This window comes from Perkinsus marinus (assembly GCF_000006405.1).
Source record: "Perkinsus marinus ATCC 50983 genomic scaffold scf_1104296928128, whole genome shotgun sequence".
NCBI lineage: Eukaryota > Perkinsozoa > Perkinsida > Perkinsidae > Perkinsus > Perkinsus marinus.
The window spans coordinates 4097-26105 of record NW_003216943.1 but is presented as its reverse complement, the minus strand read 5'-3'; the positions used below and the strand labels follow the sequence as shown (position 1 = coordinate 26105).

The 22009-nt window shown below is 42.5% G+C and overlaps 6 protein-coding genes across 6 annotated transcripts in view; 4 read left to right on the top strand and 2 right to left on the bottom strand.

Moving 5' to 3' along the window:
- On the top strand, positions 1-2127 carry Pmar_PMAR010014 (cysteine protease, putative; the record flags this gene model as incomplete). The annotated part of the gene is made up of 11 exons (XM_002788411.1): positions 1-97; positions 144-347; positions 410-572; positions 850-920; positions 1005-1099; positions 1160-1227; positions 1273-1357; positions 1404-1625; position 1687; positions 1916-2028; positions 2068-2127. 11 exons carry the CDS (start codon positions 1-3, stop codon positions 2125-2127), a joined length of 1179 nt encoding a protein of 392 aa, XP_002788457.1.
- A 2228-nt stretch (positions 2128-4355) lies between these two features.
- Pmar_PMAR010013 (hypothetical protein) lies at positions 4356-5306 on the bottom strand (the record flags this gene model as incomplete). Its single annotated transcript, XM_002788410.1, has 1 exon — positions 4356-5306. The coding sequence occupies one exon, from the start codon at positions 5304-5306 to the stop codon at positions 4356-4358; it is 951 nt and encodes a 316-aa protein (XP_002788456.1).
- Positions 5307-7414: 2108 nt separating this feature from the next.
- Pmar_PMAR010012 (hypothetical protein) lies at positions 7415-9271 on the bottom strand (the record flags this gene model as incomplete). Its single annotated transcript, XM_002788409.1, has 3 exons — positions 7415-7517; positions 8264-8320; positions 9222-9271. The coding sequence occupies 3 exons, from the start codon at positions 9269-9271 to the stop codon at positions 7415-7417; spliced, it is 210 nt and encodes a 69-aa protein (XP_002788455.1).
- Positions 9272-11555: 2284 nt separating this feature from the next.
- Pmar_PMAR010011 (hypothetical protein) lies at positions 11556-12179 on the top strand (the record flags this gene model as incomplete). The annotated part of the gene is made up of 1 exon (XM_002788408.1): positions 11556-12179. One exon carries the CDS (start codon positions 11556-11558, stop codon positions 12177-12179), a length of 624 nt encoding a protein of 207 aa, XP_002788454.1.
- A 1538-nt stretch (positions 12180-13717) lies between these two features.
- On the top strand, positions 13718-14346 carry Pmar_PMAR010010 (hypothetical protein; the record flags this gene model as incomplete). The annotated part of the gene is made up of 2 exons (XM_002788407.1): positions 13718-13862; positions 14264-14346. 2 exons carry the CDS (start codon positions 13718-13720, stop codon positions 14344-14346), a joined length of 228 nt encoding a protein of 75 aa, XP_002788453.1.
- Positions 14347-15998: 1652 nt separating this feature from the next.
- Pmar_PMAR010009 (M protein, serotype 49 precursor, putative) overlaps positions 15999-22009 on the top strand; it is a gene marked incomplete at both ends in the record, with an annotated part of 6542 nt that continues 531 nt past the window's right edge. The window contains 12 exons of the mRNA XM_002788406.1: positions 15999-16052; positions 16428-16527; positions 16775-16878; positions 17232-17361; positions 17989-18049; positions 18123-18195; positions 18740-18865; positions 19531-19636; positions 19929-20011; positions 20369-20449; positions 20879-20977; positions 21543-21638. Coding sequence (XP_002788452.1) covers positions 15999-16052; positions 16428-16527; positions 16775-16878; positions 17232-17361; positions 17989-18049; positions 18123-18195; positions 18740-18865; positions 19531-19636; positions 19929-20011; positions 20369-20449; positions 20879-20977; positions 21543-21638 — 1113 coding nt within the window. The remainder of the gene's footprint in view (positions 16053-16427; positions 16528-16774; positions 16879-17231; positions 17362-17988; positions 18050-18122; positions 18196-18739; positions 18866-19530; positions 19637-19928; positions 20012-20368; positions 20450-20878; positions 20978-21542; positions 21639-22009) is intronic.

The following is a 22009-nucleotide window of genomic DNA, read 5'->3' as shown; positions in this document are numbered from 1 at the left end:
ATGCTTTGCGCCATCATTACGTGGCTGCTCCCTGTAGCATCACCTCTACTTGATGGAGGTTCAAGGAGTATCTTCGACAATCTAAAGACTCAGAAGAGTGAGGTCAAACTCAACTGGCGTCCGCTCTACGAATTGAACTTCAGACTTAGTGTACACTCCTGAAGAGGAGTTTCAGCATTTCAGTCGATTCGAGGAAGAGCTACAAGCCAAGAATGTGCCGTTGTCCCCCAACCAGCTGGCAGAGCTGTATGAGGACACAAGGCCAGCCATCATGCAAAGTCTCGTGGACGAGATCAACTCCGAACAGAATCTATGGACGGCGTCCACTGACCAAGAGAGATTCTACGGTAGGCTGGTCAGGGCCTCATCGAGAGCTGTATGAATGAATTTGTTGACGACCAACTTCAAGGTCATTCTCTCGGTGATGCCAAGAAGCTTTGCGGAACACTCCTTGAGGAGGCTGAGGGGCTCGAGGAGAAGGTCTATCCACCAGGGGAGCTTGCTGACATTCCGAATAGCTTCGATGCCCGCGATGCGTTCAAGGAGTGCAAGGACGTCATCGGCCATGTCTGGTAGCTGACATCCGTTAGCGCTAGAGAGTTGCCGTGGCGATGCTAACATGTTCCTTCTTTGCAGGGATCAGTCGGCTTGTGGAAGCTGCTGGGCGATTGCGCCAGTTGAGGCATTCAATGCCCGTCTTTGCATCAAATCGGGGGGGGAAGTTCAACCAACTACTCTCTGCTGGCGAGATGCTCGCGTGCTGTAACTCAGCGCACTCTTGCAAGTGAGACCCGTCCAGACTTCCTCGGCCACCTAAAGTTTGATTTCCAAACCTGAAGTTGATGTCAGTTGTGACGGCTGTACCAAAGGCAGACCCGACGCAGCTTGGTCCTTCCTCAACGTGTACGGTATCGCCACCGGTAGGTCAACCGTTACCAGTGGTAACTTACCACTTAGTGATTTTCTGAGCGGTTACCCACATTCAGGTGGAGATTTCGTTCCAGAAGGGAGCATGAGCGCAGCCGATGGTTGTTGGCCGTACAACTTCCCAAAATGTGGTCACCATCAGCAAGATTCCAAATACCAGCCATGTCCGGAGGTGAGATTACTACCCTCAGGGTAGCGACACTAGCGTGGTCCTGAGGCTCCTATCCATTAGAAAAATTACGACACCCCTCCGTGCTTGGACCGCTGTCCCAATAAAAATTACGGAACTCCGCTGGACAAGTGAGTTGTGATTGATAGTAATACATCATAATTCATCGTCTCAAGAGATCGTCACTTCACCGCACATTTCTCACCCTATCAGCTCAAGGGGACAGACAATATCAAGAAAGAGATCATGACCAATGGCCCAGTATGACCAGTTTTCTTCCAGTTGAGCAGTATATATGTCCAATCAGACATCGGCTGCATTCTCTATGTATGACGACTTCCTGTCATACGAGTCAGGCGTCTACAAGCACACGAGCGGCACCCTCATGGGTGAACACGGTGTTGAGATCATCGGCTGGGGTACCAAGCAGGGCGTTGATTACTGGCTGGTCATGAACTCCTGGAATGAAGGATGGGGTGTTCACGGCACCTTCAAAATAGCCCAAGGGGATTGTGGCATAAACGATATGGTCCTTGCGGGGACTCCAGCCATGAATTGACTGGTGTCTGATCGTTATTTTTTCACCACAGGGTGAGTGTCAATTACTCAGGGTCACAGAATAGATCGCATGTCCTGGACATGAAGTCCGGAACTGTATCTTGGTATTGGACATAGGTTCTATGCATTCGATTCCCTCATTGTTCTTTGATCGGTGCATGGTCTACGATCCATGACAATGCCCCCTGCTCATTTACTACGGATTTCCCCTAGCACAGGGTAGCTCACCTGTGTTCTTTTATCTCACTTATATGCATTCAGCCATCGAACGATTCATGAGGTTGGTTGAGAGTCTCAACTTGAGACCAACTTCACGGCGTTGGCTTAGCTCACATAGTTCCAATATCCTTAATTGTCAAGCATATGTGAGGAGAGTAAGTATAGGATTTCTTACGTAAGCATGTCGTGTTCAGAAGGTAGGTGACCGACACGGTCATATTCAAGAACCTGTCTCGAAAGAGGTTGTGTCTTAGACGCTTCCATTTCCACCATTGGTCGTGACGTTACGTCACTGACGTACGTATGTGGCTCGTTTGTCGAGGACGCAAGAGACTCGTACGCTCAACACGTATCATAATACTAGACGATGTCAAGTACCGTCATAAATGTAGTAGGTCTCCAGAAGGCGGCCTTCAATAACGTTTTTTCGCTACGTATTACATCGGGTGTAATGAAGTCGATCACCAGTTCGCGGTGTCCGCGATTTTTCTACCGCGTTTAACGCCATTTCGCGATTAAGGGGTGCTATTGATGCTCGACCAGTCTGTGCGGCAGAGAGCCTCATCTTTTCGTACATGCGTACAGACTTTCTCCTTGTGCTTGCGTACAAGTGTGAGGATAGGATACATTCCGTACTATTGATCTTGAGCATTGAGCGTTACTAGCTCCTAAGTCCGTAACCATCTCGGCTCAAGGTCTCAGTGTACGTTTGGGTCACATCTCCCCAGCTAATGTCGGGTCGTGTTGACACAAGGTAAGTTCCCTTAGGGAACGACAGGAGGCACCGGACATCAACAGGTGCATCTCAGACCGATACGGGTTGAGTCAACCAGGTTGACCATCACATGCCATTGACGGAAACCACAAAAATTGCGGAGCGAGCGAAGCGAGCGGAGCGTATTCTCTCACTTTACTAACACTTTGTGCGTGCGTGCGTGCGTGCGTGCGAACAAATTATCCAGCTCGATCTAGAGAGGTTATGATCACATGCTATACACCACTCGATAGCTCTCGCTCTGGGGATACTAGGAAAAATACGAAATTAGGGTTCCGCCCGGACCATGTAGATTTCCGTGCAAAAAACATATTTTTGCAGAAAAACGCCAGGCATGGGAATCGAACCCGGATGCCGAGCTCCGCCCCTTCTCCGGGAAGGCCTAGTTGTGCTACTCAGCGTCCATCTTGGCCTAGCGGTGGCTGTGAGCTAGGCTGATATAAGAAAGGCACCAGCATAGGAATGAATTCTAGCTGGATCAGTACTCACACAATATCAGAATTCATGATGAAATTCATAGGTGAATTATTCATCAGACTCTTTTGCACTACTAACTGAGTTCGCCAGAGAGATAGCTCTTGTCCGCGGCACAAGCATGCATGTACGAGGTCCTCGTAACGAGGAGGACACCATTGGTATCATACAGATGATGACAACATCACGTAGGATAGAAAGTACAATGCAGACAGGCACGGTGGAGTTCTTTGTAGAAATTCATTGTTCCTGAGGAACATGCTCCTATAGTAGGAGTCCTATCCGCTCTCAGAGTACCATCTCAGTGGTAGGGTTTTCGGTTTTCACAATTTTTCACCGATTTCCATTCTCATATTTCACGAAAATTTTCAAATTTTCATGCTTTCCGAAAATTCACGAAAACTTCGAAAATTTACGTGAAAAATGCCGTTTTTAGCGCATTTCAGGCAGAATTGACCGATGCCAAGATGATCTTATATTGTTGTGATAATTGTTATCACTGTTGGAATTGTAGGGTGCTGAAACACCCTACAATCAAAGATGTTTCTAGACCCCTCTACAGGGGTGGTTTCCCCTCCCAAATTCTCACGGCCATCCCCAGCATGGAGCCCCCTAGGTATGTGATAACCACCCCTGGGCTAGGAGGGTGCCATATATATGTCGCATGATATATGCGACATATGATATCCCTATATGATATGCCTATGATATATGTAGTACACATCGTATAGAACTTTAACTCAACGATATGAAATTGAGAATCAAACTCATTATTCTAAGAATATTTTGGCTATCAGCAATGAATTCCCTCAATGACGAGCATAAATGCCAGCTAATCAACTTACTACCAATAACTTCTCACTAGAAGTTGTCTGGGGCCTATCTCTAGTGAAAGACTTCACACATCAGATGTCACAGTAAGAAGTCGGCATGGACACCGACAGAAGTCCTCGAAAGCAGAAACGATCAGGCCCGTCAGTTGCCCAGCACACTCTTCACGTGATGTTTGCTTAGGATGTTGTATATCGGGTCCATTGGCACTGCTGACCATAAAATAATTGAGGTGTTGTTGGGTAAGATTGGACCTCTTCAAGGAGAGAATCCTGCCAACTCTACTGAATGTACGCTCGGCGCCAGCCGTACCCCCACCGATTGCTAAGACCCGTCTGCATGGCTTCCAAACCGTAGAAAACATGACCTTATAGTTACGATGAAGAGCGACTTCAATATCACCTAATACCATCGAGAATGGATCAAAGTCAGGGTCTCTGGCCAGTGCGCCGCGCACTGTGCGCGCCATCGATGGCCCAAATTGTTCACCTCCTTAGCTGACATACCCACGAACTGGCCAATTTCTGTGAAGTCGAAATCAGGATCCCGGAGAGACTTATCGAGACTGAAAGCTCGGTACAAAAATATAACAGGATCAATATCATCTAATAGTCTCTTTTTCATGGTCTCTCTCAGCGATAGGATATATTCCATGATCTCTCCAACAAGCCCTCTCACATCTCGATTCTGCCTCCTATTGGTCTTAGTTGGGAGATTCTCGGAAACCTCATGACCGAGAGCCTCTATAGCAGCATTTTTTTCATTCACGAGCTGCTCGAGATCCGGGATATTGCCGAGGCGTTCCAACGACTGCTGAATAATTCCCACGGAATGGAGCAAAGAGAGATCCTCTCGCTGTAACCCCCTACAAAGGCTGCTCAGCTCACCAAGTACATTGTCCAAGAGGAAGAGGCTCTTGAGAGTTCCAGCAGCAGTCAGATGCAGAAAAATATGATGGCCAGCGCCATCATCTTCTCCAAGCTCATAAGTGCTTTCAATGAGGGCCTCTAAATCGGATAAAACCGCACTCACAGAGCCATCAAAACTCAGCCAGCGAGTAGTACTAGGATTGATCAACTTCTTAGCTCTCATATCTATCTGCTCAGCGGCTGCTCGAAGGTGCCGATATCGCTTGGGTGACCATCCATGGAATGTGTAGATAGTAGTAACCAAGCTAAGAAGTCGACTGACCAATCCTGATTCTTCAGCAGCAAACGAACAGGCCAACTGTAGTGAATGAGATCTACAGTGGAGAACTGGGCATTCGGTATGGAAGTGATCATTGATCAATTTCCTGGCCCCAGCTATTGAACCTTGGAAAGCAGAGGCACCATCGAAGGTCTGGGGTACCATATGGTCCTTGACATTAAGATCGAGCTCAACCAGACACTCAATTATGGCATCTGCAATGGTCCTAGCGGATGCCGACTCCAAAGGCACCAACGTGATAAATGACTCTCTTATACCACCACTACCATCAATCACTCGCAGATGCACAGCGAGTTGGGTCACACAACATAAACCCGTGTATTCATCAGCGAGGATGCCAAATGCGCCATTCTCTGAGCATAATTTTCGGCACTACCCGTCCGGGAGATTCAAGATATTGAGTACTGATTGTTCTTGAGGTATACAAAGCGTTATTCGGGCGACTGTGCAGCCACTCCCATAGTTGAGTGTCTGTTCCGCCAGCGCAAGCAAAAAGTAGTTTATCATATACCATACTATGGGGGACTTCGTGCTTGAAGAGGATGTAGGCTTCCAATAAGCATCCCTAAATCACGTCCTTATCCGACAATGATAGAGAAGCACCCATGAGAACGTCTGCGAAACTGTTGAGCAACCCCTTTCGGAAAGAGCCTTTCCCATGCAGCCATGCTGATCTTCCCATACTCGTAGTCTACGAGTATCTTATTAATGAGGATAACTTATCCTTATTACCTTTCTCAGAAGAAATTAAGTTATGAAAAGACACCCTTTTCGGGACTTGTGGTCACTTCGCGTATGTAACCATTCATTCACTCGACCTCGGCATCACCATTGCATTAGGCTTCCTCAAAAAAAACCCGATTTCAGGATTTCAGGTCCAACACGTCAGTATCTTGACGCCGTCGATTCGACGGCTATCTTCAAAAGAAGGCTCTCGCTTTTCGCGCGATTCGGCATGCGTCCGAGCCGACATGGTATCAGGGCCTGACACAGCCTGACAGTCAGGCTGACACTGTCAGCTGACCTGCAGCTCTCGGCGCGGAGCTGAGTCCCGCAGCGGGACTCCCGCTAAAATGGAACTTTGTATAAGGTGGCCATAAAACGGTTAGTTGAGCGACCCCCTTGTTTCCCGACCTTCCTAGCAAAAGTTTCTTGATGGGAGTTTTCCAGACTTTTCCTCAGAATATCTGCGTTCACGCATCCACGCTCCTCCACGGTGGGCGGCCCACCTGATCGATCAGTCATCGGCCGTGTCGATTCAGCGCGCTCGGTCGTTGACGTTCTCGTGAGGCGAGCTACTTGAGTATATCAACGCCATTGCAAGAAGTTTCTATCAGGAACAACCTAGGCAGAGCTCCGCCGAGGAGAAGGAAAAACGGCCTACATGAAATCTGACCTACGAAACGGCCCAACTTACCGACAATCAGAATAGACTGGGCAAAGAGGTAACTCGAGTTGATTATAACTAATAAGTTTCCGAACCGAAGTGAACTTCATATATGATCAAGTAACTTGTCCCACTAATGAAGGAAAAAAACTTATATATTTTGTCCACAATACGCAACAACAAATACGATGATGTGGCTATGCGAGAGGTGCGCAAGATCAGTGCCTGACTTCGTGGCATGAGGGAACCTACTTTTCTGGTGGTGCGAAGTAGGCGGCGTTGGACCCCTGAACTCCTTCCCTTTCTCATTATGTAGCGAACTCGGCTCCTGTTCCGCCATTCTCCTGCTATTTTCCCATTTCTCCCATTTTCCCGCATTTGCCGTATTAGGTGAACATCAGTCGCAATAAGACTGCTCAGATGCACGCATACACATGTGACCGTTTGACACATGGTTTTGTTTTCTTGCGTACAACTCGAGAAAAAGGGTGATAGTAGAAATACTATAATAATATCACGGATAAAGCAACGCGGTCTCTGATACGATCATCACCGTAGAGGAAATTTACGGTTTAAATAACTGCTACAATAGCCTTGGATTCTCTTCATTGCCGAGTCCTTCAACCCGTCACTCGATAGATTAAAACGAACAACTGAGTCCAACCTGATAAGAAGTTGGGCTGTCCACCGAAACGCCGTAGGTCCATAAATGTTGCCGGGTGATACTCATTTTGAATTTTGCAAGTATGGCTAGGAACACATTCTTCAATCAGTAAATGAAGTCATAACATTAGTAACATTCTCCCCATTGTTATCCAACCCTGGGGGGGAATGTAATTTCTCAATGCTAATTCCCTCTCTGAACTCACCTGAGCTCCTTTTCCATGAGAGTCTGCGATATCGCCTTAGCCACTCGTCGCCACTCGGGGGCTTCGTCCTCGTCGTGATCGCACATCTCTGGATTCGATCTGGACGGTAAAACGGGAATCTCGACAGCCTCAAAAACATGCGATTTCGCAAAAAAAAACCCCAAAAAATTCAAGGAAAAGAATTACCCGCCTTTTTTCCGGAAAAAAAACAACCCAACGTACTTTCGTATATGCACCTGCGTGAGGCGATAAACTTCATCCTTAAGGAACTTGTCGAATTTTCGATACTCCTGCGTGTGGTGAAGGCTCCTTAACAACGACTGTCTATCGTTTCCACCCCTTTTCTGCGACCGATATTCTCGCACACTCCTCATCTTTTTCACTGGTGAGGCGTCCGAAGTACCACTCGTGTCGGTCGAATACGACCTGATCAATGGTAATTTCTATTTTTTTCTGAAAAAGTTGAAAAACCGGGCGGAAAAAATTTCTATTATTTTTTCGGGAAAAGTCCTCAGCCTAGTTGAAATATGTTTGTTCGCCTCAGCTGAAATCAAAAGCTTACTCAAAAACAATTTACATACGAATTCGGGTAAAATTGCGCAGAAATTAATAAAAAATTTCCCAAAATTTTCCCAGAATTTTCTCATTCTCACCAAAACTTGTGCATATTTCCCACCTTTTCCTCGCGTTTTCGCTCGTCGCGTTGGAATCTGTTCTATCAAGTTTTTCACTTTCAACTTCATCCTTATGACGACTTAACGACCTCTGCCGTGGTCTCGGTAGAGGATCATCGGCTTCCCCACTAGCAGGAGGAGGTGGAGGAGGAGGAGGCGGCGGTTGAATACTCGGAGGCCGACTGGACCAAGCTGATGAACTCCAACTGGAGGGCATCGGAGGAGTTCCTGACAGAAAAATATCATTTTCAAAACTTGCGAGTTACCGTTACAAAATTTTCATTTTCAAAATTTTCGAGTTGCTAATAGAAAATTTTCATTTTCAAAATTTTCGAGTTGCTGATAGAAAATTTAAATTATAAAAAACCTTTAGAAAATTAATACAATCATTCTTTCAATTCAGAAAATTTTCTATTTTTTCCTAAATTTTATTAATTCCAAAAAAAAACCTATTTTCTCCAAATTTTTCCTAAAAAAATCATTTTTTTCCAGAATTTTCTCTCTCCAGAGAAACGAACCTGTGCCTATTCTAGCTGGTGGGGTTCGCGGCGGTGGAGGCGGCGGCGTCCCCGTTGGAGTATCAAACACCCGATGAGCTTCATTAACATCATTTGCTGCAGGAGGCGACCTCAAGTCCACTACCGAGCCGGTCGGAGTAGCAGAAAACCTCGCGAGAATCTTCCGGCAGGCTTCCGACTCCGATTCGACCTGATTTGAATCTTACGCGAGGAAAAAAACTAAATTTCCCGTAATTTTCCGCCTTATTTTTTCGTGATTTTTTTCTCATTTTTTGACAGGTTTCAGGAGAAAATATTTCTTTTGCTCGGAAATGTCACAAAAAAGTTGATGTTTTTCACAATTTTTTCGGAAATTTCAAATACGTGCATTTCATCTTACGCGAGGCAACCTGGTTATCTCTCATGCGAAAAAAAGTGAAATTTTTTGTCAGGATTCGTAAGAAAAGATTCCTCTTTTTTATTACAAAAAAATTGGCAAAAAATACACCTAAAATTTTTTTACGATTTTTCGAAAATTCAAATACGTTCATGACCCCATGGGAAAAAACTCAAATATTTTTCACCAAAATTTTTTCTAATATTACATCCGGATTTTCCGCAACTTTCTTTACTGTGCGAAGATCTTCCAAAACTGCGGTAACTCGTTCTTGGTCGGCGACATTCAATGAGTTTGATTTTTTCAGCCGTAAATTCAGCAAAAGTTGAAGTGATAACAGCGCGCGAGAAGTTGCTGAGCCGGGCATGGTATCAGCCAGGGAAAGTATCTAAGCATATCTTTAGGTTGAGCTGGTAAGATACGGATTAGGTACGTATAACAACGCATCGAGACCAGCTCCAGTAGTATCAAATGCTTCCAAGACTCCTGGGGTTTCTTGCGACATCAGCAATACGTCCAAATATCTTCGCGAAAAAAAAATTTTTTCGCAAAATTTGCGGAAAACCTACGCCGTAGTTGCCTTTCCTCCAGGGTCCGTCGCTTTAGATGCAGATCGAAGAAATGCAGCCAAGTGAGCCGCGTGGGAAATCTGGTAAAAATGCCCTCACCGGGGATCGAACCTGTGCCATACCACCCACCTCCGTTAAAGTCGCCGTTCGTTGATTGATAAATGGTATGAGTTTTGGTACCGTATTTGCTCTTCTCAAGATCGCATCGCGAGCCTTTGAGTGGACGAGAGATGTCCGACCAGTTTTATCTACCATAGGAAACGTAAACGCATATGATCATTCGAAGTGTGAACCGAATCGTGGAAAAGTAATATTTTCAATTTTGAATAACAATGGAGTTTCACGACCCGTTTTACGTGAAGTGAAAAACGCGATATTCGCGATAATATGCAGTAGTCGTGAAATATACAGTACATGTGAATTTGATATGCAAATGTGTGTTACTTTGGAGGACAAATTATAGTGAACAGTTCCAAACGGGTACTCTCATCACAACACATGTTCATAGCCATTGTAACATTGTATATGCGATATAGTTTCACATTGATTCTCATTAATCTCGGAAATTAACACCACACATTTGCATATCAAATTGGCATGCACTGTATTTTTCAATAGTGTTTTTCATATCACTAGGGTGAAACTTCAATGTCAATCGATTGCTCTAAAAACGTTTCGTAGTCTATAATTGATATTTCGAAGTGAAGCCATCTCGAGAAAATAGATATGCAAAAATGTTTGGTTCACACTCTACGCGTGTTGGAGAAAATATGAAAAAATTGTGAGAATTTTCGTTGGTTTAAATTCTCGTTGGTTTCAATGCAATTCGTACGTCAACTATGCATGTGTTCAACTGACACTATGAAAATTCTGAAAGAAAATTCTCGTTGGTTTCTCTACTGCACTTCTACTACTCGAATTCGTATGTAAACTCCTGAGCTCAGTAGCTGAGGAAAGCGAATATATATTCCTACTCCAACACAGTTTTCTGGTAGTAGCTGAAAATGAATTCCCTTTGATGAGTTGTAACGTTACAATATTTATAATTGTATTTTATAAGCTCAGTAGCTGAGGAAAGCGAACACATATTCCTACAACACTGTTTTCTGGTAGTAGTTATAATTATTCCTCTGTAGCATTATTCCTACGCTATTCCTATTCCCTATTCCCTATTCCTTTTCGCTCTGTAGCATTATAATATTTAGAATTGTATTTTATAAGTTCAATAGCTGAGGAAAGCGAAAATATATTTCTATAATTACTACCAGCGACTAGTAATCTGAGGAACTCCAACTCGGCGTCTGTCGATCCTCTTATCTTCGGAGTTGCCATTGAAAAGGATGAAGTAGTATCCTATAGGATATTATGGAGGTTGGTGAATGAAAGATACGAATGAGGTCCGATTAGTGCCCATTTTAATTGGAAAATTTTTTTCCGGAAAATTCGGAATTTTTTTCATACCTCCGCGCACTCTGAAGAATCTGAGATTCACCATAGGATCCGACGGAGAAAAAGATACGTTATGGAAAACTGAAATCGAGCGGTTGCTGTTGGCTGCCGGCGAATTAGGTTGAAATTATTCTGCCGATAAATACTTTTCGGGAAAAAACTTTAGAATTTGCGGGAAAATTATTGGAATTTGTTCCACATCATGAAAATTCTACTTTTTTTTCATGATTTCCACTGCATTAATTCCTGGGAAAATACATTTTTCGGACTTTCTCGTAGGGAAGGGAATTTTCACGATAAAAAGCTTAAAACCAAAATAGAAATTTTTTGATAATCGAGAAATTTACGGGAAATGAATTTTCCGTAAAAACAGTGGATGTGCGAAAAGTATACCGATCGAAAATTTGCTAAAACAACTACACTCAGAAGTTGGCCATTGGAGTATGTTCATAATTCACTTCAGATGAGCACGCATGCGCAAATCTTGAAGTCTTGCATTTCCTCAACGTTTCTTTGCAGTGCGAGATTCGATTCAAATCTTCATCTTGAACATGTCCAACGCCTCGAGCACAGCCGGCGGGGATCTTGGTGAGGTTAGCGACTTCGACGAGGGCGACTTTAACATCCTAGAGGATATTTCTCCGATACCTGTCAGCGAGTGGCAGCTGCTTTATGCCTCTACTGAGACCTACAGAGGAGCTCTTATGGGAGCCCCTATGGTGTCCTTGAGCGTTGCTTTCACCCAAGCCGCCCCTTCCCTTGGTAAGGTGCGCAAGAGGTCGACTTCTACTACAAGTACCAAAGCTGGCAGCGAAAGAATATCAGATTCTTGTAGGAGTATTGCTGAGGACTCTTTCGGTATACAAGACGCTCGAAGTGATAAATATGTACGTAAACTCCGAGGGCGTGAAGAGAAGAGTCGCCAGGGTCATCTCCATCGTGTTCACGACATTCACTACTGCCGACAATGTCTCAACCGTTATTGGCCAAGGCACTTCAAGACCTGTAGGTTGTGTGAGAAGGCTGGAGGAAGATACGCGTGGAAGGGCCAAGCTGGAGAGGGTATCAACGCTGTTAGTTATTATACTCGACCTGTTGAAGTTGTGGATCGTCGCGAAGGAAGAACGAGGGCGTCGAGGTGGAGGGAGAAGATGCAAATTGAGGTGGGAAAATGATCAGTGAATATTTTGTTAGTACTTTTTGGTATGGTGAAAACTGTACGCAAAAGAGCAGTTTTATGACGCGTCTTTTCGACGCGTTAGGCTCGCAGTTCTGGCTTGTGATGAGGAGTATTGAGTTCAGTGTTGGAAAATATGAATATGGTCAACTAACTGTGTTATCGGGAAATTATTGCTAAATTTCATGCGTTTCATGCCCATAGTTGTGTGTAAATTTCCATAGTGCAGTTAAGAAACTCGTGAGCTCCGGCTGAGGAAACTCAACATATATTCTATCATTGGAGTAATTGTTGAGTATCGTCGATTCCGAGCAGGTTGTTGATCTACATAATTCCGTCTCTGTGAGCTAGGTAGATTAGAAAAGTAAAACCGACAATTGTATTGAGACGACGACTAAGCCGATTACCGCTCGTTGAACTGATACGCAGAATTAGTGAAGGAAAGAATCGCCATGAAGTAGTTCGGCTCGCATGTTTCTCTATCTGTGTGAATAGTGTGGAAAAGTACATGGGTTACTACGTGCGTTTGTTACAATATAAAAGTTCCGAGGAAAGTCTGGGAAATTATTGCTTGCTCGAGTTCGTATGTTAACTTCCATAGTAAATGAGGAAACCTCTGATCTTAGCTGAGGAGAGCGAGCATATACCCCACCACTGGAAGTAAGGTATGGATGAAGACTAGTCTCATCAGACGTTTTCCGACCTTCAGGCTTGGCTACGTCATCGCGGAACTGACCGTGGTGCAATGATACAGATGATTACTGCAATAGAAAGAGATGCAAAATTGAATTATTCGTGAGTTACTTCGGAGTAGTGTGACGTGTGGTGCTCTGGTGAGTACAAACGGAATCGAAAATTGAATCTGTAGCAAGTTTGATCGGACCGTTGAGGATTGCTAGTGATTTCCGATGAGCCACAGAGGCTCTATATTGGTCTCAGCAACGTTATTTACTGCGGCCGTTTGGAAGCGTGACTATCTGAGTGTTGGCTGTTCCGAATGCATGGGAAAAACTTCAACTCAGTGTGTTGGAGCTATTCAGTATATTCTGGCATCGTACTTCCAATCCCGCCATTGCTCTATAACCCGGCTCAAACGCCGTAAAGAGAGCGAAGGACTTGCTCAGGGTCATTCGAGCGGTATTAGTTTTGCTGAAGGAGATCTCGCGAAAGATGTCTCTCGCATCACCTTGACTCGGTGTGAAGCCTAGGCCGAGCTGATGCTACAGTGTAGCAGCTACACATCGAGTACCATCATGGAAGGACTTCAAGACAGTGATCAGGTCACCACCTAGGTGGAGCTATTGCCGCCGACACCATTTACAAGGTTACTTCCATCTCCAAGTTGCGGCATTTAGGTGTCAGAAATCGGGCCAAGTGGGACCCTTCTCCCCCGCACTCCATTCTGGGTGCAAACTTGGTCTGGAGTCTCCAGATCAGGGTACCCAGGGAGGGTTACAGGATTTGTCCTTGGCTGATCATGATGGCGTATCGCCCTAGTCGGCCCATTCTCCGAGGAGAATCTTCTGGGCAATTGTCATGCTCAAGCAGCAGGTTTATGTGAAGTCCACCGAACTGGAGTTCATGATGCATGTTGATGGTAGGCGTCATGTGAACATGCTTCCTTGCGATGTCTGTGGAATCGTCCTGCAGTGTGAGTGGGACTATCAGCAGCATATCGGCGGTAAGCGTCATCGCAGTGCGCTCGCATCACAGGAGTTATACGTAAGTAGGCTTGACCAAGAAAAACTTATCGCTGACCGATAAGTAGCGAACATGTTTTTTCGCTGCCTCGGGCAGCGTCACTATAAGGTTATGTAGTAAGGATGAGCATCTCATCAATGTCGTACTGTCCAAATATAGTACTCTATGAGAACCTCTTGCAACTGGGGTGAGTTTTACATGCTTTTGTGTTAAAATTGTGGGAAAATATGAAGCACTCTATTGCTTGCGAACAGTTAGTATTCCGTCGTTTCATGCCAATTGATGTGGGGATGTGAATCACTTGTTATAACCCTCATCATCGTCACATTATGTGATAATTACGAGACTTGTTGATATACTTGTGATTATTGTTCATCTTAGGTGTTGATGAAGATACTACCATCACGTCCGTTGCTACCGTTATCAAGATAAAAAGCTGTGACACTATGCATAATAGTGATTAGGAAAACATGTTATCCGAGTTCTGCCAAATGTCGCGTTTGATCCCGTCAACTCCTCGGTGGTATGAGGTGAAGGAAACAAAGCAGTATAGGATGCTTCAAGGACCGTCAAAGATAACAACTCCCCTATAGAGGATCATACGTCCCCCTGAGATGCAAGTCAACTACCGATTTGATTCATTCTATCGCTCATTCGAATCAGAAGCCTCAGTCCCCACTTCTCTTTAACCCATTTCCCAGCCAATCTAAGGGAAATCGAAAAGTAGCGCGCGGGTAGAAGTTTATAACCAATGTTTGTGAAATTATGGACAAGCGTCGATGTGAGGTAGGAATTTGTGCCACACGGGAAAAGTAGGATTCCTACTGAAGAGAGCTCTAACGATAATACTGAACAATAATCCACTCGGTGACCCGATCGCTGTGGGGAGGATGTAACAACCGAATAGGCCAATCGTGGGAGGTGTTAAGGATGCATGACTAAGGTCTCGTCGAGTGAGTAGTAGTTCAGTAGGAGTTGAGGTATTCCGCATGAGCTCTCTAAAGAGGCTTCGGAGCGTATATTAATAATCAGACATCATTACTCAATTCACTTCAACCTTTATTGCGACCCGTAGGGCACCCTTTCTCACTGACTCTCAAACGAGAAAATCGATTATGTCCGTAGCTGTTATTAGCGCGCGCCATTCTAATCGATTATGGGTGTAAGGTTCGTGGTGATCCTATTGTTGTTATTACTATAAATGGGTGACGTGGATATCTTGATTGAAGAGTTGGAGGGGATTCGGAAGGCTAAGGCTGCTTGGTCGAACGAGAAGATGCTCTACTGAGGGCTATTTGGGTTGTGAGGTTCCCTGATACGAAGATTGGAAAGGTATCTTGAGGTTGAGCGTGGAAGATACGGATTAGGTCAGGTTTTGTGCAACTCCGCGCTACTACACAAAATATGCAGCTTCAACTTTCTCAGAGAGACCTATCGCATAGGGCTGTCCACATCGTTGCTTTTGAGATGCCTTGTCGATTCCAACGGCGCTTGGGTAAAAACGTTCCGATTTGTGTATTTTTTACCCGTTTATTCTTCTCAGCCGGTTTATCAAGTAGACTCTAGTACGGTCCCTTTGGAGCCCCTCAACGTTTACTTGAATCATCTCAGCGTGTTGAGAGTAGTGTCACCATTGGAGAGATGGTTGATGGAGTTGTTGAGAAAAAGTGCTGAGCACGGGTAAGTGGGCGTATCTTAGGTTGAAGTTGGTAAGATACGGATTAGGTCCGAATCATGCCACTGTTTCAGGTTGAAAAATCTCACTTCAGTGTATATTGTCGAGCCTTTGGATGAGATTATGGACGTTTTGGTTTATGCAACTTTCCTGACCACAATTTCTTACAAGGGAGAATTCTCTCTCCTCTTTCACCGACTGCTCACCAACAACGCCTCTACTGTGACTACTTTATCACTGTCGTTGACCGGATGCTCTCCTCAGTGCTACTATTTACCTTTTATGAAGAATTTGATTCTCCTCGATTTAGTCGACGGACCGTTCGAGGCGACTCCTGAGCAGCTTCGGAATGTACTCGAATCGTCTAAGTTGGAGTGTTTATATCTTGGTGGTATCTTACTGGTTGAAAAGAAAGATTCAAATGAGGTCCGTTTTCGAACCATGGGCTGCGCGGAGTTTGTCAAGATATGTTTGGAGAGTGAGAGGCTTATGGAAGTAGTTCTTCAATGGTCTGATATCGATTGTGTAAGTCTGGGAGAAAATATGCACATGGTCAACTACGTGTGAGTATGAAAATTCTGCGAGGATTTTTTGGGGAGATTCTTGTTGGTTTCTGTACTGCACTTCTACCTGAATTCGTATGTAAACTCCTGAGCTCAACTGAGGAGATTTTCGGAAATTTTTGGAAATTTTTGTTGGTTTCTGTACACTTTTACGCGAATTCGTATGTAAACTCCTGAGCTCAACTGACGAAATTTTCGGAAATTTTTGTTGGTTTCTGTACACTTTTACGCGAATTTGAACTGGGAAAAGTGAGCGTATATTTCAACAGATTTGAAAAGTGTATAAATAATTTTGTTTTTGTGTTAGTTGAACCAACTTGCTGGTGAAACCCCTCTGTTCCTCACGCTGATGAATTTGCGAGGATCGACGCTTTCACATTGGAGATGGTTTCGACTCACCAAAACTGGTAATTTCTGATTGGTAACTTTTTTCTGAGGGAAATTCGAAATTGAAAATTTTAAATGTAAAATTCAGCATTTTTTCGTGGAGGTGATGTTACTAATGTGGGATCATATTATTCAAAATCGTAGAAGAAATATGAGAATGTGAATATTTCACGCACGATTATATGAAGTAAAATGGCACAACTACGTGATAATTTCCTGAGGCCACGTTTTTTCGTCTGAAAATATCGTCAATTTTGACCTCTTTAGGAGTAATGGCATTCCAATACGGCGATCCGCCCGAATTTGCGGAGAAAATGTTTTTACAGCAATACGAGGGGGTGAAGGATGGGGAAAGTCTCGTGCGAGCTGAGGTGGGCTCAAAAAAAATTTCAGAAATTTTTTCCCATTTCTATCGGTGTGGTGGTAATACGTGTGTTGGTGATAATATGAAAATTCCGGGAAAATTTCGGGGAATTTTTGGTGGTTTTTTTACAGTTTTAGTCGAATTCGTAAAACTTCTATAATTGAGATATAATAATCGCTATCACAGTCTTGAAGGGCTAAATTCTTGTAGTAGTGTTCATGTTGTTTATGAAATTTTTTATTATTTTTTTCGGAAAATATCGCGTATTTTTTTTTCAAATTTACATATGAAATTGACACTCACTGTATATATACAATTTTTTGAACAATATCATTTTTATGGTTTTATTTCTCCCCCCAGATACAATTGGATTTTCCTGAGGACTTTTACCAATACGTGAGTGATGAGGTTAGAGAGATGCTCGATCAAATTGCCCTACGAGTGATGATGGTTTTGGCGGACAGAAGCAGTGATGTTGTGTCTCTTCAAGGTGAGTTTTTCCCCTGAAAATTATTTTAAAATTTCCTGAAAATTCCTGAAATTTTTTCTTCTGGTTTGTTTTATATCAGATACCCCTTCTTTTCTCCCCTGAAAATTCGTCTAAAATTTCCTGAAAATTTTCTTCTTTTTCCTGAAAATTCCTGAAAATTCTTCTTCTGATTTACTTTATAAGATACCTCTTTTTTCCCCTGAAAATTCTTCTAGAATTTCCTGAAAAATTTCTTCTTTTTCCTGAAAATTCTTATTCTGATTTGCTTTATATCAGATACCCCTCCTTTGCATCGCAGAAGGAGTAGCGTTTCTGTTCGGGAAAGCATCGGATCGCGGTATGCGTTTTCGGTTGTTACTGATTCTACTCGAGCGAGTAGTGATGGCCATTTTAGTAGTCCGTAAGTGTTTCTTGGTTTTTCTCTTTAGTGGTGGAAAAATAAATTTTCACCGCAAATCTGCATGTTGACATTCGGATTGGTTTCATATGCGTGTTGGATGAGAATCTGTGTTTGCGTTTAAAGTTTTCAATTAAATTGTAGACTGTTTTTAACGATGTCGAATTCTGAGAGCACTTCTGTTGCGGTTGAAATTTTGGAGGATTTGTGTAGAAAAGGATCTCTTACAGAGGAGGAAAAGGAGAAATATAAAAATGAGTATGACAAACTGCATCGCGCAGTAGCAGAAAGGTACTACGAGGGTGGTGCAGTAGTGATTATATTTTTTGCGTTACTCTATATTGATTTCGATGACTGCCCGTAGTTACGCTTCGGAAAATGAGTTGCTGAGGAAAGCGAAGGAGTTGAATATTGAATTAACACAGGGAATGATCGAGGTAATATTGTGGCCGCTTTGGACGCACGATGGTAGTTGGAAGAATTCGCAGAAAATTGAGTGTGAAAAGTTTTAAAGTTTTCTCATGCATCCAAAGAAAATAATATCTGAAAAAGGGGTAAATCTAGTTACGCTTCTAAGAAAATTTTGGTAAATTTATTATTTTGTACCGATGATGTGATGCGGTCGGAATGATCAAGGTAGCGATTGTTTATGCGGCCGAGTTTTATGTGCGATGGTAGTCGGAAGAATTCGCAGTAAATTGAGTGTAAAAAGCTCTAGAAATTTCTCAAGAAAATAATACCAAAATTTTCATTTCTTGCAGATTGATAATTTCCGGAGACAGTAGTATTTTAGGGATGAAAAATTGATGATAAATGCCGTGACGATCAAGGGAGTTAAAATTAGCATCTTTGGAATTCGAATCTGCAGTGGCGAATAAAATTTATTATTATGTGTAATTTTTATGAATTGTGCAAATTATGGTTATGTGATTTTATCCCTGGTGAATTTTGTATTTTACGTGAATTTTTGGTGAATTTTAGGTTGAAAAACTGAGTATAGGGCAAGCGGACGATGTTGCAGCGATTAAAGAAATGAAATCAGCTTTGAGAGAATTGACGACGGAGGTTCAAACGGCTGCTGAGAAGGAGGCGGTTTGTATGTTGCAGGTGATTGGGATGCGATTTTAGTGACAAGTCTGGAAAAATGTGGGAAAGTATATAGAAAATTCTAATGTCATTATAGCATTATAGATGAACTGTTCTTAGTTTTAGGATTGTTGATTCAAATCTTGATTACTGATATGAAAAACATATTTTACAATTCACTCGGCAAAAAAGAGTATCTGCAATATTACGGATAGATGGTGAAATACAAAAATTCACATTAGGTGGTGAGTTATAATTGAGATTATCGTGATAATTGGAGTATTACGGTAAGTTACATATTTACATTCCATCTGGGGGTAAACGTATGTGAGCAGTTAACGACATGTTCGTGTTTATGTGGTGTTAGGATTAGGTGGTTTGATCCTATAACTGAGTTATTAACACGTGGGTAACACACGTTATGATTAATATAGTAGTCATTAAGTATACAGCAAGGCTGGCAAGGGGGACAAGTGTCACAAGAATCCAAAATTACAGGAGACAATTGTGTATAACATTTCCTCACACGTGATATGTCCTGTGTAATTCGCGAAACGTTTTCAGTTCACTTTATATCGCGCTTTTACATGGTGTCTTGGCATGCCACTTTACGTAAAATTAACGTGAAACGGGTGAAACTCCATAATTTTTTTCTGTTCGATATAGTTGTAAAGATTTTGTTACAGGCGTTGGAGGTCTCCAACGACCTCGTTTCGGTTAAAGAAGATATGGACGATCAAGAGGCTTATGAAAGGAGTCTGCTCCAGCAGCATGTGGAAAAGCTGAATAGTGGTACTAGTATAGGGGGACTGGGAAAAAAGAGGGAAAAATTTCGTGGCGCGTGGAAATTCTGCATCATCGTTTTAGCAATTGCAAAAATGATATTTTCTTTTTTAGTTGTGGTTGGAATAAAACATGAACATTTTGGAATTTCATGTATGTCATTTTTTGAGCGATTTTACGGTCGAGATTTTTCTGCAATTTTTAGGGAAAATGTATTTTTTTGCAATTTTCTTGCGGAAATTCCGATTCGTTTTTTAATGCGGTATTTTCCATACAAGAATTGGCTTTTGTATTTTTTCAGTCTCGAGTGAAGCTTCTAATAAACTGTCAAAATCGAGGGAAGGAAAGGCGGCGGTTGAGGCTGGAATAAAAGAGCTGGAGCAGGTATTTTTTCCCGAAAATTCGCGGAAAATTCCGGAAAATTTTAGAATTTTTTTGCACAACACTGGCTGAACTGCGAATAATGCTTGAGCCGTTATGAAAAAGGAGACAAATCACGCGAAACACTGAATTAGTGAAAAATATGTTTGACGTTTCACTTCTCGGGAAATGCATGTGAGGAGTGAATAACGCGTAAAACACGTGAAATTGTCTGGAGGGTTTCTCATTCACTTCACTACGTGTAAATATGGAGTATAATATGTTGTCATAACTGGAGTTTTTAATATGGAGTATTCCGCCACTTCACATAAAACGCATTCGGGTTGTGAATAATATTTATGCATTATTCTGCTTCGTCAGGAAATGGCAGAATTGAAGGAAAAGGTGAAGATAGAAAAGGATGGTTTGAAAGAAGCTGTGGCAGAATTCGAGAGAATTGGGGTAGGGAAAATCGTGTTTGGGGTTTCACCCGTTTTACGCGAAATATATTTTTCACTAGTGTTTTTTTTCATATCACGGGTGGAGCTCCATAGTGGTGATGACGATTATTGGAGCTTCATCGGCGCTATGAAAAAAACCAGCGAAAAATATGTTTCACATTTCACTTGTGTTATCGGACAAGTGCTGAACATATACTTAGTATAACTCACATGGAGTATTACGCCACTTCACGTTAAACGGGTGAAGCTCCGATAAGTAATAATAATTGATATGCATGCAATTCTAATGAAGCTTCACCTTAGTGATATGAAAAATACTAGTGAAAAATATATTCCACGACTACTGCATATCACCGCGAATATCATCGCGTTTTACTGAGTATAACGCCACTTTACGTGGAACGGGTCGTGAAACTGCAATATTTTTTAGAGAGAACCGGAAAGGCTGGCCCAAGAAATTGCGAGAAATTTGGAAAAGTTGGGGAAAATCAAAACAGCGATCGAAAATGAAAAAAAGGAAATTAAAAAGGTAGTGGGGAGGGGGGGGGGCTGTTGGTTGAAAAAATTGGTAAAATGTTGGTAAAAATTAGTGGTTATCTGGAGAAAATTGGTACAAAAACTGGTAGAAAAATTGGTAAAGATTTGGTCAAAAATTCGGCCAAAAGTTGGTTGAAAAACCGAATTGGTAAAATCTCACGGCGTCTTCGTATTCCTCGATATTTATATTGGAGTTTCAGCGGTGATGTGAAAAACTCATTTCACAATTCACATTCAATTCACGGAGGACAATTATTTTATCGGTCGCGGAAACATATACGTTTTATTGTTTACATGGAGTATCACACCACTTCACTTTAAAACGAATTCATAATTACTGCTGATTCATCCGTGCTTAATGAGTCTTTCAAAGAACTCTTTTATGGGTGTTAGCTCTCTCGCGCAAATGAATAATATGTGTTTGTTATTGGACTCGGTGAAAGTGGCGAAATTAGCGTTGATATAGTTATAGTCGTGAAATATGTTTTTCACATCACTAGGGTGAAAAGCCATTATAGTAAATCTCCGATGAATGTTGGAATGTGTAGTTTTGAAAGGCACATGTGAAAGTCGAAAAACACGAGGAAACGATTAAAGAGCTGAAGGAAGAGGGCCGACCGTTGAAAATGAGGATACAAAATATTGAGGATACTGTAGTATAGGGCGGGCAAGCAGGAAATCATCGAGGAATCTATAATGGAAAAAAAGTAAATTTTTTTGAAAAAACTAGTAGCGAAAAGAATTTCCCAAGGTGGAATATATGTTTGTTTTCCGGATCTGAAATCAGAAGTTTCATAAATGATTGTGAAAAAATACATATAAATTCGGCAGGAATCAACAAGAACTTTTCCTGAAATTTTTCGGAATTTTTTACTCTGGGAACTTATAATGTTGTCGGGGGGGGAACTCATTTTGAATTTTCCACGTATGCCTAGGAGCACATTCTTCAATCAGTAAATGAAGTCATCACATTAGTAACATTTTCCCCAATGTTATCAAACCCTGGGGGGAATGTAATTTCTCA